The sequence below is a fragment of the Schistocerca gregaria genome, chromosome 1, assembly GCF_023897955.1.
Source record: "Schistocerca gregaria isolate iqSchGreg1 chromosome 1, iqSchGreg1.2, whole genome shotgun sequence".
Taxonomy (NCBI): Eukaryota; Metazoa; Arthropoda; class Insecta; order Orthoptera; family Acrididae; genus Schistocerca; species Schistocerca gregaria.
The window spans coordinates 820314210-820328070 of record NC_064920.1 but is presented as its reverse complement, the minus strand read 5'-3'; the positions used below and the strand labels follow the sequence as shown (position 1 = coordinate 820328070).

The window sequence follows — 13861 nt, the reverse complement described above, 5'->3', positions numbered from 1 at the left end:
TCCTTCTGATGGGCTGGTCTTTGTATATAATATACATCTCATGGCTGTATATCCTCCTCCATCTTCCTCTTTCACAGATTGGGCCGATAATTCGTGTAAGTACATTTCTTTCAAATGCATCCAGTGTTTCAATATCTTTAGTTGTTAATGTCCAGGCTTCAGAGGCATACGTAAACACTGGTCGTATAAGTGATTTATACGTAGTTAATTTCGTGGTACGAGTCAGGAGCCTTGAGGATAGAAGTCTTATTAGGGCAAAATAGGCTCTGTTGGCTAGTATTAATCACTGCTTAATTTCATAGGAGGTATCATTTAGATCTGTAACTGTCGAGACCAGGTACTTGAAATGTTCAACTATCTCAAATGTAAAACTGACCATTGTTATTGAATTTGGCATATTTTCTCTATGTGCTTTGCCATCTGCCATATATTTTGTTTTTTGTTCATTAATTATTAACCCCATGTTCCTACTGGCCTGTTCAAGAGCTGTAAATGTCTCTTCCATTGCTTTTGGATTCTTGCTATTATATCTATGTCATCTACGTAGGCCGGTATCTGCACTGATTTATAGAAGATCGTTCCCCTATTCAGAAGGTTTGCGTTTCTCATCACCTAGTCCAGGGCGGCATTAAAGAGAAGACATGCCAATGCATCCCCTTGTCGCACTCCATTTTCAATACTTGATATTTGAAGATGCTGCGAACAGTATAAGCCTTGTTCTGTTTTCATTACTTGTTGCTTGTTTGCTGTGGGGGCCAAATACTGGTCTATAAATCTGTTCTTTCCCCGCCTGAGCGTTTAGGTCTCCAGCTATTATTTTAATATCATGCCCTGGGCACTCATCATATACTCTTTCTAAAGATTCATAAAATACTTCTTTCTTTTCTTCTTCGGATCTTCTGTTGGTGCATGGGCATTAATTATGGAGTAGTTAAAGAATTTCCCCTTTATCCTGAGTGTTGATAATCTTGGACTAATGGGTGTAAACTCTATTACCAAATGTTTTAATCCATGGTGTACAACAAATCCTGTCCCCAGCTGGTGATTTCTTTCACTGCAGCTATAGAATATATTCGCCTCTTTCTTTTCTAAAACTCCACTTGCCAATGGCTCACTCTTAAGAAAATCAGTCCCTTGCTTGTCCAAGAACGTTCCTGCTAACAAGGACAAGGGTGAGACCACTGTCAGATCATCTGCTTTCTTATAATAGCGTCCTTGAAAGATTCCACCGACAAGAAATTCGTTATCACGTGCCATCCACCTTTCGCCAAGTTTTATTGCAGTAGAAAATGGAGCATCACGTTCCGTGTAAATCGTTATCTGCTTTAGTGATTTCACGTTGGGGATACACCGTCCAAAAGAAAAACCTTATAGGTATTGCATTGCCGTTCATCTATATGAACGAAATATACACAAAACGTCACTTTTAAAAAAGATATATAGCACTATAGCGTAGATAAGCTGACCCTTGATGTACAAGGTGATTCAGTGCCGCTATCGATGTCGCTTTACACAACCAGCGATATCATGTCTATCTATCAAAACCTAGACGTGAGATTTTCATATCCTCTCACTCGCTACGCGCTAACTATTAATCCTACAGAGAAAATGAACAGAACGTTTTGTAGGAAACGTGATGTAGTTAAATTTTGTACTGGGATACGTTTTCACTAGAGGCGGTCTTTTTAGAGTTATTGAAGAAAAACTTATAAAAGTGACCTTCAATGAGCCACCACCGGTCAGGATTTGTATGTTGTTTATAACACTCACTCCTACTACTGTGCTAAAATATGCGATTGCACACATTATTTCCCACGTTCGACGGTTTTGGTCGTCATTGACAGGCCTAATTACGCCGTCGGCTTAGTCGAACACTTAGAAATAGTAAACTGACCTTTGTGCAAATTTTATCCAATAGTTTTGTGAATTCCAGCAGCATAAAATAAACGATAATGTCGTTGTATTCGTCATGGCGTCTGACTACCAAGGTTAAGTTTGGATGGAAATGTCAACTTAGTACGCCATTGATTCTTATTTTCCAAGCTTCTAGGGTTGTGTGGTCGAATCCTTGCACATACAAAGAATATCAGTGACGTATCTTAACCAGTACACAACATGTTCTGCCAATGGTACACTCTTAAGAAAATCAGTCTCCGGCTTGTACAAGAACATTTCTGCCAACAAGGTGGACAAGGGCGAATCCAATACCAGATCAACTTCTTTCTTATAATAGCTCCCTTGAAGGTTCCACTGACAAGAAATTCGTTATCAAATGCCATCCACCTTTTCACCAAGGCCCTATCAAGGTAACTTTACGTCACCCACAATAGTATCTCTGTCCTTCAAAAAACCACACGCGAGATTTTCACATTCTCTCGTTCGTTACGCGTAAAATGTCATACCTACAGAAAAAGTGAACAGGATCTTTTTGTAGGAAATTAGTGTAGTTAATGATATTATGGTTTGTTTTATGCTGTTAAAATTCTCATAACTGTTCGGGAAATGTTACACAATCGTAAGTTTAACAATTTCTAAGTGCTCGACTAAGCCGGTGCCGTAATATGGCCCGTCAATCAAGACAAAACGCGTCGAACGTGGGAAATAAGTCGTGCAATCGCATACAGTAATAGGAGGGAGAGCCGTGAACAACACACAAATCCTGACCAGTGGTAGCTCAGTCTAGATGTGGGGGTTCGTTTGAAGACACTTTTGTACGTTTTTCTTGAATAATTCGGAAACGCCGGCCTCTAGTGAAAATACATCCCAGCGATGTTACAAAAGGTTTTCTTTAATTACCCTCATGGGCAGATTTAAATTACTAATGCTAACAAAATAGCTGACTTTATTGGTGGCGTTAAAGCCCAATCACTAGACACCAAAAAAAGGGCGAATATCGGGAATCATTCGTTTGGTTGGAAATTTGTGCACAGTAGTAAGAGCGAGTGTGACCTGCCAGGGTGGCCGAGAGTGCTAATTTACTGCTTCCTGGACTAGGATAGACGCGCAAGCTCCGGATCGAATACGCCCAGCGGATTAACGACGAGAGCCTCTATGCCGGCCAGCCTGGATGTGGATTTTAGGAGGTTTTCCCCATCCTGCTAAGTGAATACCAGACTGGTCCCCACGTTCCGCCTCAGTTACACGACTCGCAGACTTTTGAAAACGATCGCACTATTCCATGGCTTACACTAGATGCAGACAGCTGGGGTACACTACTTCCATCCCGGCGGATTCAGGGTAGTGACAGGAAGGGCATCCGGCCACCCTCTGCAACTAACACTGCCAAATAAATAGTAACAAGGCCGACCCCGCGTGACGAGGGACAAAGGCCCAAAAAAAGAAAGCAAGAGCGAGTGCCACGAACAGCGTATTAGAGATCCTGGCTGATGAAGGGTCAGTGTGTGGGTAGAGGTGCGTTTCAAGGTCACTTTTGTATGCTTTTCTTGAGCAACTCGTAAACCGTAGCCTCCAGCGAAAACATATCCCGGTGCAAAATTTAACTACATTAAATTTCCTACAAATAGGTCTTGTTTTTTTTTTCTATAGGACAGACAGTTTGTGCTTAGCTAACGAGACAATATTAAAATCTCGCTTGTGGCTTTTGAAGGACAGATATATCGTTGTGGGTTGCACAAAACGACGTTGGTAGGGGCAGCTGAATAACCCTGTATATTGTTGTACAACAAAAAATGTTTCTCTAAGCAAGCCGAGAGATTTTCGTATTGCTCTAATACACACACCACGTATTTAACATACTACCTGTTCCTCAAAATATGCAATATCGACCAACAAATATACAATATATGTTTTCTATCATGCCTAATGTGTTATATGCAAAAATATATTTCAAATCACTACTCTTATCATGTAAGACAATACCTGCAACAGAGCATTTTTCTGTTTCTCTAGTTTGATCAATTTTACTGTCAACTGTATGTCCAGATTCTGGGCCATAGCTTCCATGGCATTATGCAGTTCGTTCACGCGTTCCTCTTTAGCTGTCCGCACAGAATCAACATTGTCCTCCTAAAGAAAAATATGATAGATTGCAAAAAGCAGTTTCAGCTGTTGTAGTTATCAGTAAAAGTGACTGTATCAGAAAAGACTTAGCGAAAATAACATATAATCTGCTTTTGGATAAGCAAAGAATTAATAAATATTTAGATCACATATGAAATTTCGCAGTAGAAAGAATCACTTGACTGTACGAGTTGGTCGAATGCACTATGCTCTGAAGAAAAATTATCTGTAAATACATACATAAATACTTCTTCCAGAGATCATGAATACGACATTTCGTAATTATGTGGAACATGTAATGTTAACATAATTTTTGTTTACACGAAATAATTATTTATTTTTTTTAAAGTTAGTAATTCACATCTAAAAATTCATCGATCGAGTACAAGGACTTGTCATTCATAAATTCTATTAATTTGCTTTTAAATGTTGGTTGGCTATCTGTCAGACTTTTAATGCTATTTGGCGAATGACAAAAGATTTTTGTGGCAGCATAATTCACCGCGCTCTGTGTCAAAAAGAGGTTTAATCCTGAATAGCGAAGATCATCCTTTCTTCCAGTATTGTAGCTATGCACTTCGTTATTATTTTTGAATTTGGATGGGCTATCAATAACAAATTTCAAAAATAACTCTGAGCACTCTGGGACTTAACAGCGTTGGTCATCAGTCCCCTAGAACTTAGAACTACTTTAACCTAACTAACCTAAGGACATCACACACATCCATGCCCGAGGCAGGATTCGAACCCGCGACCGTAGCCGTCACACGATTCCGGACCGAGCGCCTAGAACCGCGAGACCACCGCGGCCGGCAAACAAATTTCGTTAAGGGAGTATATGTATTGTGAAATTACTGTCAATATCCCAAATTCCTTAAATAAATGTCTGCAAGTTGATTTTGGGTGGGCTCCAGTTATTATTCAGATTACACGTTTTTCTGCAATGAATACTTTCTCTCTTAATGACGAGTTGCTCCCAAATATGATACCATATGAAAGCAGTGAATGAAAATAGGCGTAGTAGGCTAATTTACTGATTGGTTTATCACCAAAATTTGCAATAACATTAATAGCATAAGTAGCTGGACCTAACCGTTGCAGCAGATCATCAATGTGTGCCTTCCAATTCAATTTCTCATAAAAACACACACCCATAAATTTTAAATATTCTACCTTAGCAACAGATGTCTGTTCATAGTCTGTATTTATCAATGGTGTTTGCCATTTACTGTACAGAATTGTATAAACTGCGTTTTCTCAAAATTTAGTGAGAGTCCATTTTGGGGTGTATAAAAATATCCGCTACCAGTCACACGACCGGTTTTGCGCTTGCGCCCTCTTTAGGTTTATACAGTGTACATGTTTGTACTTTTGGAGATCACTGTATAAATACAAAAAAAAATTATTTGCTGGTGACTACACAGTTACAAGTGGGACAATTTTAAGTGGTAAGCCAGCATTTGACGAAAATATATCTGTACTTACATAAAGATGAGGCACCATTATTACAGTTATGTTTTGGTGATAGTTTTGCCACTTAGTTACACACTTATGGTCATTTTCATTTCCATATTTCAGTTTTAACAAGTATAGCTTTATATTACACTATTATGATGTGCACTCGTGAAATACACTATGTTTACATACAGACATGTGGGCAGTGGTCGAAGAACGTAGATGTTGCAGATGTAAAGATGTCGCTCATACAGAAACTTGTAGGTTATTGTTAAAGCGCTTAGCCACAGGAAGTGCAAAGGTGTTGCGTAAATAGAAATTTAAAAAGCTACTATAGACTGCGTCGTTTCTTGATACACATTATGAATTTTTTTTCACATTTTTGTCGGAGAGCTTAGATCAAGGAAGTACACTGTTGTTATATATATAAAATTACTCAAAGCTATTACAAATTAAAAAATGACAGCTAGAACTGTTTTGAGCCACACTGTTGTCAGAGAAATTAGATCTAGGAGGTACATCGAATTTCTATAGAATATTACTTTGTTATTCTATCAGAGGATAATTATTTTCTGTTTCTGAATATTTCATGAAATATGTGAACTTAGGATTTGTTTGGAAGTTCCACTTGTTCGTTGAGAACAAGGTCTAGTGAGTAACGAGCTGTGGATATAAATTTCTAGCTCTTCAAGCAGATTCGTTTTCTTTCCTTTGCTGACAGAGTGTAGTATTTGTAGGTTTTCTGTAATGGCTGTGGCTGAATGACCATGGTCTTTTAGATGCATTGCAAAGGTGGATTTATCAAAATTATTTACCCGGAAGGCATCCATATGCTCATGGTATCTTATAGTGAAACTCCTTCCAGTTTGGCCTATGTAGAGCTGTGGGCAATTTTCACATAAAAGTTTGTAAACATCTTATTTTTGGTGGCATTCGTTGTTTGTGTTACTGTTGTGGATGATGTGCTGTTGTAGCTTGTTGTTAGTGCTGAAAGAAATTTGAATACCAGTTTTCCGGAAGAGGTTGGCAATTTAGTATGAAATTTTACCTATAAATGGTGTGTGGGCAAATGTGTTTTTTCCTTCTTGTGAATCTGATTTAGTAGGTCTGCATTGTTTCTTTTTGATTTTGTTGTTAAGTTTATCAATTACATCTTGATTGTATCCATTTCTCCATGCAATTTCTTTTATAATGTTAATTTCTTTTAGTCCATCATGGGGACTGAGCGGGATTTTATGTATAAGATTAAGTGTGGATCTGAAGAATGCCATTTTGTGTTGTGCTAGATGACATGAGGAGTTGTTAATGACAAGGTCACTAATGGTAGGTTTTCTGTAAATCTGAAAGGCATGTCTGTTGTTTACATTAGATATTGTAAGGTCAAGAAAATTGATGCCTTTATCTACTTGATGTTCTACAGTGAATTTGATGTTGTTGTGCATGCTACTGAGGCCTTTAGCAAGTTTCTCAATCTCCTCAGTTGTACCATTGTACATGATAATAGTATCATCCGCATACCTTTTGTGATATATTATTTTATTTTCAAGTGAATTATCTGATCTGAAAAATTTATTTTCTATGTGGTTGATTTAAATACCTACAACTATTATACTGCCAAACTACTGCCCATTACAAGACCATCTTCCTGTTTATAAAATAATTGTGTGATAGGACTAGTTCTAGCAGGTCAATTGAGTTCACATATCTCAGCCTTGGATAGCTTTTTGTGTTTTAATAGGTAGTTTCTAATTATCTGAATAGTGTCATGTACAGGAATGTTGGTGTAAAGGTTTACTATGTCCATTGAAGCAAATTTGGCACCCTCTGGTATTGGTAAGTCTTTGATGTGCTCAATAAGCTCATAGCTATTCTTAACTGAAATATTGTTTTCATAGGTGTAAAAGTTACTAAGAATGTCTTTAAGTTTGTTGCTGATAAAATATGCTGGACTGTTTCTTGAGTTGACTATGGGGCGTATAGGGCAACTTTCCTTATGAGTCTTTGGTTGTGAGCGTAGTTTTGGTGCTGAGAACCACTTAATAATTTTCTGAAAGACATTATTTACAACTTCCTCAGCTGATTCTTATTTGTTGGATGTATTTACTATACTTGTAACATCAGCAAAAAGAGCTAGCTTTGCATCTTCATAAGTATAGAGTGGCAAGTCATTAATATATCGTCGATGAAACAACAATACCGCATAACTGCCAAATAGCCGATTTTTCGTTTTTCAGTCAGATGATGTTGACAGTACGCACATCTGCTCTTAACGCCATAATGCCGAATTTTTAATTATTTACCACGAAAAAATTATCTAGAACAATACCGCGTATGTGACACAGCAAATAAATAGATGGCAACACCGCGGAACTGTAGAGAAATAAATACCGCGTATCTACAATATATGTATACTGTAAACAATACCGCGTAAATACAAAAGCGCGCGCAGCCACACCACATTGTTATTGCCTTATTACGTATTGAACAGTGCTCGAAAGTGGTTCCATGCTTGTAGCTTCATTCGTGATAATGGACAGCGATATAGATGACGATCTTTTTACCGAAAAAGAAATTGTTTCTCAGCTGAAATCAGCTTATGAAGGCGGAGAATCGTTCCTGAGAGTGACTGACAGCGCTTAGAAAATTGTTTTATTATTCACCTTTGAATGTCAGTAGCACCGCAAGTGTCTTATAGTGATATAAATCAGAACGCCCTTACTTCACTCGTTCTGTGCTTTATTCATTTCTCACAAAGATTTCTAGACTGTCCACTTCCTTGTAGGATCTCCCGTAAAAGCAGAACAAACAACAGGCGAGAAAAGTCGTAACGCTGAAGTTACATTTACCGAAGAAGAATTAATTTCATATATGGGGTTCTCGGTTACTGTTCCTACAATATCTAATGACGCGGGTAAATTTTCTTGGGATTATTGCTAATAGTGTTACTGGTGCCATCTTTCTCATAAATACATCAATTTGAGCTTCATATTTGTCTGCTTAAATTAATTCATAAATATTTTTCCATCCAGTAACTTCAGTCACTGTATCCAATAATGCCCAAAATGAAACCACAGTCACAGTTTCCACTAGAGACGACAGTACTTCACACTCATTGCTATGCGATGGTGCTCATTGTTTGCCAAATACTCTGTATAAATTATCGGGAGCAATAATGATGCTGACAGTGAAAGCCAAGCATTTTATGGTGACGTAAGCAGTCACAGGAAAAAATGGTTCAAATGGCTCTAAGCACTATGGGACTTAACATCTGAGGCCATCAGTCTCCTAGACTTATAACTACTTAAACTAACCTAAGAACATCATACACATCCATGCCCAAGGCAGGATTCGAACCTGCGACCATAGCAGCAGCGCGGTTCCGTACTGAAGCGCCTAGAACCGCTCGGCCACAGCGACCGGCCGGTGACAGGAAAAGGAAATATAAATCACATCATGAAGATTGGAAGAAAAATACCAATAAATGTCTGAGAATTCGTGGAAAGGCGTATATTGGATACAAAAGATATCGAATTGATAAAATCACTCATGACACTCCAAGAGAGGCACAAAAATTTGGTCCAACATGTACTTCAAAGATGTGGCAGAAATCCGTTCAAAGGAAGTGTCATCAGTTTTCTGCTGATGATACGCAGGCAGTATTGAACACATTTTGGGAAACGATGTCATGGGATCAGGGAAAGTTTACGTTATCAACCTTCTGTACGTAATTCCAACCAAATGCCCAGAAAAGAACACTGGCAAATCCAGGAGAAAAGGGACGCTCATTTATCGCTTGCAAAATGAGCTGAGGAAACATAAAGTACGCAAAAAGATGTTTCTCAATACTCTTGGGATTAAAGAATGGACTGTCTGATATTGGCTGGGTAATTCCACACATGGGATGAGTCCAGATACAGAATCGTCACTACCTCGAATCAAACAGACGAAGAAGAAAGATGAGAGCACTATAATGAAAGAACTCCTGGACTCTCTTCCGAAAGGTCCGTCGCATTACTGCAGGAAATCCAAACAACAGCTGTATGGATTCTATGTGGGAAAATGTCATGCGGAGAAGGTTTCACCATTAAGTCGGGCTATCTCTAACTTGATTTTAGAAGATGGAAATATTAGCTTATTTTCCCCCAAGAAATACCAGTGCTACTTGTGTTGTAGTTACAGGCTTGGTAACTTGAGTGAAGACGTGTCGAAGCAACACAGAAAGGAAAGAGCAGGCAAGGATGCAAGAAGATGCTGACAAGAAAGAAGCCCAGCAGAAGCTCTGCTCAGTGTGCACCATGGTCCATGGACTTACAGACCGTGAAAGTAGCTCCATTTTTAAGTGCAAGTGCAGTTTATTATAGAAAAAAGTTGGCTGTTCATAATTTTACAATGTATAATTTAGAAAGTCGTGATGCAGTATGTTACTGGTTCGATGAAACTCAACGTGATTTGGTTGCATCATGTTTTGCTTCATGCATCGTGGACACCATATCCAGAACGATTAACGAAAATCCCGTTTAAGTCATTCTGTATTCTGAAGGCTGCACATTTCAGAACAGAAATGTGATATTATCAAATGCTCTTTAAAGATTAGTAATTGATACTGGAGTATTGATTACACAAAAGTTTTCGGAGAAAGGCCATACTCAGATTGAATGTGACAGTTCACCGTTCCATTGAGTGCAAGCTTAAAGGACGTGAAGTTACACTTCCTAGACAATCCTATATAATACCTAATGAAGCTAGAAACAAGCCGCAGCCATACGAAGTCCTTTACCTAGATTATTCCTTTTTCATCAACTACGCAGAGGAAAGTTTGTGGCTGTATGGGTCAATTAGGCCTGGAAGAGCTGTAAAAAATGAGCCTACAGTTACCGGTCTGAGGGCGCTACAGTACCGCCCAAATGATATTATTTACTACAAGTGCTCTTGCAACGAGGTGTGGCAAGAATTACCGAGGCGTCCGAGGAAAATTCTTGGAGATGTTTGCTTCCCGAAACTGTACAAGGAAAGACCGAAAATCAAGAAATCCAAATAGGATCATTTACAACAACTTGAATCTATTATTCCTAAAGATTTTCATAGTTATTATGACAACATTCTTTATGAATGAAAATTATCGCAGAGGTAAGTGTGTGACGAGTATCAGTACAGTGTTATTCTCTATTGCTGCTTTGAGTGACTTTACGACTTTTCTTGAAAAAACGTGCAGACATTATCGGACCTATGTAAACACTATATATATTTAAAATGTTTCTATGAAATCTTTCAATAAAAATGGTTAATGCTCCAATACTTGTTCTTACTAGCTTTCTCAGCACCAAATAGCAAGGTAAATGTGTCAAGTCGTGCCGGGAGACCGAAAAACAGATACCGCGTAAGTAACAGACCATGGCATAAATACCGAGACAATTCCGCGTATGTGCCGTAATTAAGCTTTCTAAAGCGTATTTCTTTTCTTACACGTTTTTATTTGATCCATCATTTCCTTGTAGTGCTACGATGCCAATTTAGCGCCGCTGTGAAATGTATTAGGCACTTTAGACAGTTTTTTGTCTCTCGTGTAAAATTCTTATTTCGCTACTTACGCGGTATTGTTTCTTCACCGACGATATATTAAACAGAATAAGGGACCCAAGACTGAACCCTATGGGACACCATTTTTGATATCTCCCCAGTCAGAGGACTCTGCTGATTTTTGCAGACTGCCTGTACTGTTAATTTCAACCTTCTGCATTCTTCCAATTAAATATGAATTAAACTATTTGTGCACTGCCCCACTCGTACCACAATACTTAAGCTTATCTAGAAGAATTTCACGATTCACACAATCATTAGCCTTTGAGAGATCACAAAATATCCCAATAGGTGATGTTCGGCTATTCAGTGCATTTCATACTTGACCAGTGAAAGCATATATGGCGTTTTCTTTGCAGGTAGCATCAAGCAGGAAGCTGAAAACAAGACAGACATTTAAGCTGCATATGAGGTGTAAACGACTGCAGTTACTGAATAACAGTAGCTGCAGGGGAAGAACAGCGCTGCCTTGGGTATGAATATGAGATTCACTTCTATATTATTTCAGTCAAATGAGCACTGCACGTGCATCGTTGTCTGTTAGCAGTAAACGTTTGATCGGAGATAATTACGCTTCGACGACGCCGAAGGAAGGCATCCGAAAATTTTATGAGTCGTAAAAATGGTGTGACATATTGGAACAGTGGCACCCAGTGTATCGAACTGAGACTGCATGCGGCCACATAGAGCGAACTGAACTGAAAGTTCAGAAGTAGATAAGAAAATATAACGTCCATACAGGTTAAATTTCCCTTTCGCTGACCGGCCGTAGAGCCTCCTCTACAGGCAGGATAGCGGACTATAAATGTTGATGTTGACGTAGAAGTTTACGTGTTGCAATTGGGATAATGCACAGTCATATCTGAATCTCTCCAGAACCAAAGTTCACAGGTATCTTCAATGAACCAGAGTTTCCTCAAAAGCTATAATTCCTTCATCAACAAGAAAAATCTCAAAAAAGCAAGAAAGAGGGAGAAAATCAGAAACAGGATCTGGGATTCCATTCAAAAAGCAACTCGAACTTTAGTTAAGAAAGAAAGAAACCTAAGAAAAACTGTTTGGTTCAGATGAAACAAACAAAAGGAAAGCATATTACAAACTTTTTACTGTATAGATGTAATGAAACTCCAAAAGTACGACGTAATGAAACTCCAAAAGTACGATGAGTGTTGACAAGAATCCTTCTCTTGTTATTTACGTTCTGGACACATATTTATGGTCTCCGCTGCATAGCATTTCCTTTGGTTGGAATACTTTCGCGGGGTTTTGTAATTTTTGCCTCTGTGTTGTTCACAAGCCACCAAATTGTTAATTAAATCATATTTTGTGTTAGCAGTAAATGCTGAAGAAGAAGGTTCATGATATATTTTATACTCAGAAAAAAAAGAAAGAATGAACAGTACATTGGTTTTTTTCATTTTAATAATAATGTGCAAATTTACCCCACTACAGGAGGTACGCAAAATAATGTCAACACCTTTAGTTACTTGGGAATGGTTTATTAATAAGGGGTGGACCCCCATTTGCCTGTAATGCAGATGTGATTCTTCTTGGAATACTGGCATGTACTGATTGTATAGTCTCCAGTGTAGTGTTATGTCACTCTTCGATCATAACCTCTTCTAACTCCTGTAGTGACGAGCGAGGCGTAAATCTGCTCCGGAATCTGCAGTCCAATACCGCCCACAAGGATTTGATAACTTTCAAGTTCGGGGACTGTGCTGGCCAGGGAAGGCGCTGCAGTGCAATTGCATGCTCCTCTTACCGTGATGTTACTGTCCTGGCTGTCTAAATGTGTCCATTATCGTTCTGAAATATGGCGCCATTGTTGGGGAACAACATCTGAATTATGAGGTTCACTTAATCGTTGGCTGTAACATGGCCTTTGAGAGTAATGATGGATCCAGCATTATACCATGACATGTCTGTCCATCCCATCACACTTCCGCCTCCATGCTTAACCGTTGGAATAAACCAATCAGGATTATAGGTTTCTTTGGCGTTCTCCAGACGTAAACCTGGCCCGTTGTTGGAAATAACGAAAACGTGGATTCGCCGGACCATATGACGTGTTTCCACAGACCAGCTGTCCAGGATTTCTGCTCTTGACACCATGTTTTACGCTTCTTTTCGTTGGTTGTCGTCACTAACGGTTTCGGTACAGCAGCTCGTTCATGAATATTCGGTTTATGGCCTTTTTGGTGGATAGTGTCGATAGATATGGAGTCTCAAAGACGTCTATTGACCTCTGTAGTCACTCTAGCCGCCGTAGGTTTGTGTTGTTTTGATACAATTCGTGTTAGTGTAGGACGAGCTCTGTCATTTAGTTTTGATTTACGCCCGCTGTTACGTTTACACGATGATGTCTGTCGATGTTTTGTGTAGGCTGTCATGACTGTTGAAACAGTTGCTCTTGAAACATTTAATAAGTTGGCTGTCTTGGTTACTGAAAGTGCCCCGCAATCTGCCCTCTTTGGGACTCTGTTACGTCATTCCTTGCACGTCGACCTCGGCCTCTGAATGCAAATAGGAAGTGTGCACTACTCGTAAACAACCTGCACTGATGCCTAGTCCGTACTGAAGACGCACAGTCCAGTGCGACACGTGCCTTAGCTGCGTTATTGGCAGTCAAACGTAACCATCCCGTTACTACCACTGTTCACATTATTGTGTCTATCCCCTGCATAAAAACAACTTTACCCATTTTTCTGGTAAGACTGCGCACTTGCATTACTTTTTTATTAATTGCGCATTATCTTTTAAACTTTAGATTTCCTTTTCGGAGTTTGTTATAATGGCCAAAGGTTAC

At 39.0% G+C, this 13861-nt stretch overlaps 1 protein-coding gene across 1 annotated transcript in view; it reads right to left on the bottom strand.

Annotated features, from left to right (window-relative positions):
- LOC126271069 (E3 ubiquitin-protein ligase TRIM37-like) overlaps positions 1-13861 on the bottom strand; it is a 252225-nt gene that overhangs the window by 199242 nt on the left and 39122 nt on the right. The window contains exon 4 of the mRNA XM_049974123.1: positions 3880-4026. Coding sequence (XP_049830080.1) covers positions 3880-4026 — 147 coding nt within the window. The remainder of the gene's footprint in view (positions 1-3879; positions 4027-13861) is intronic.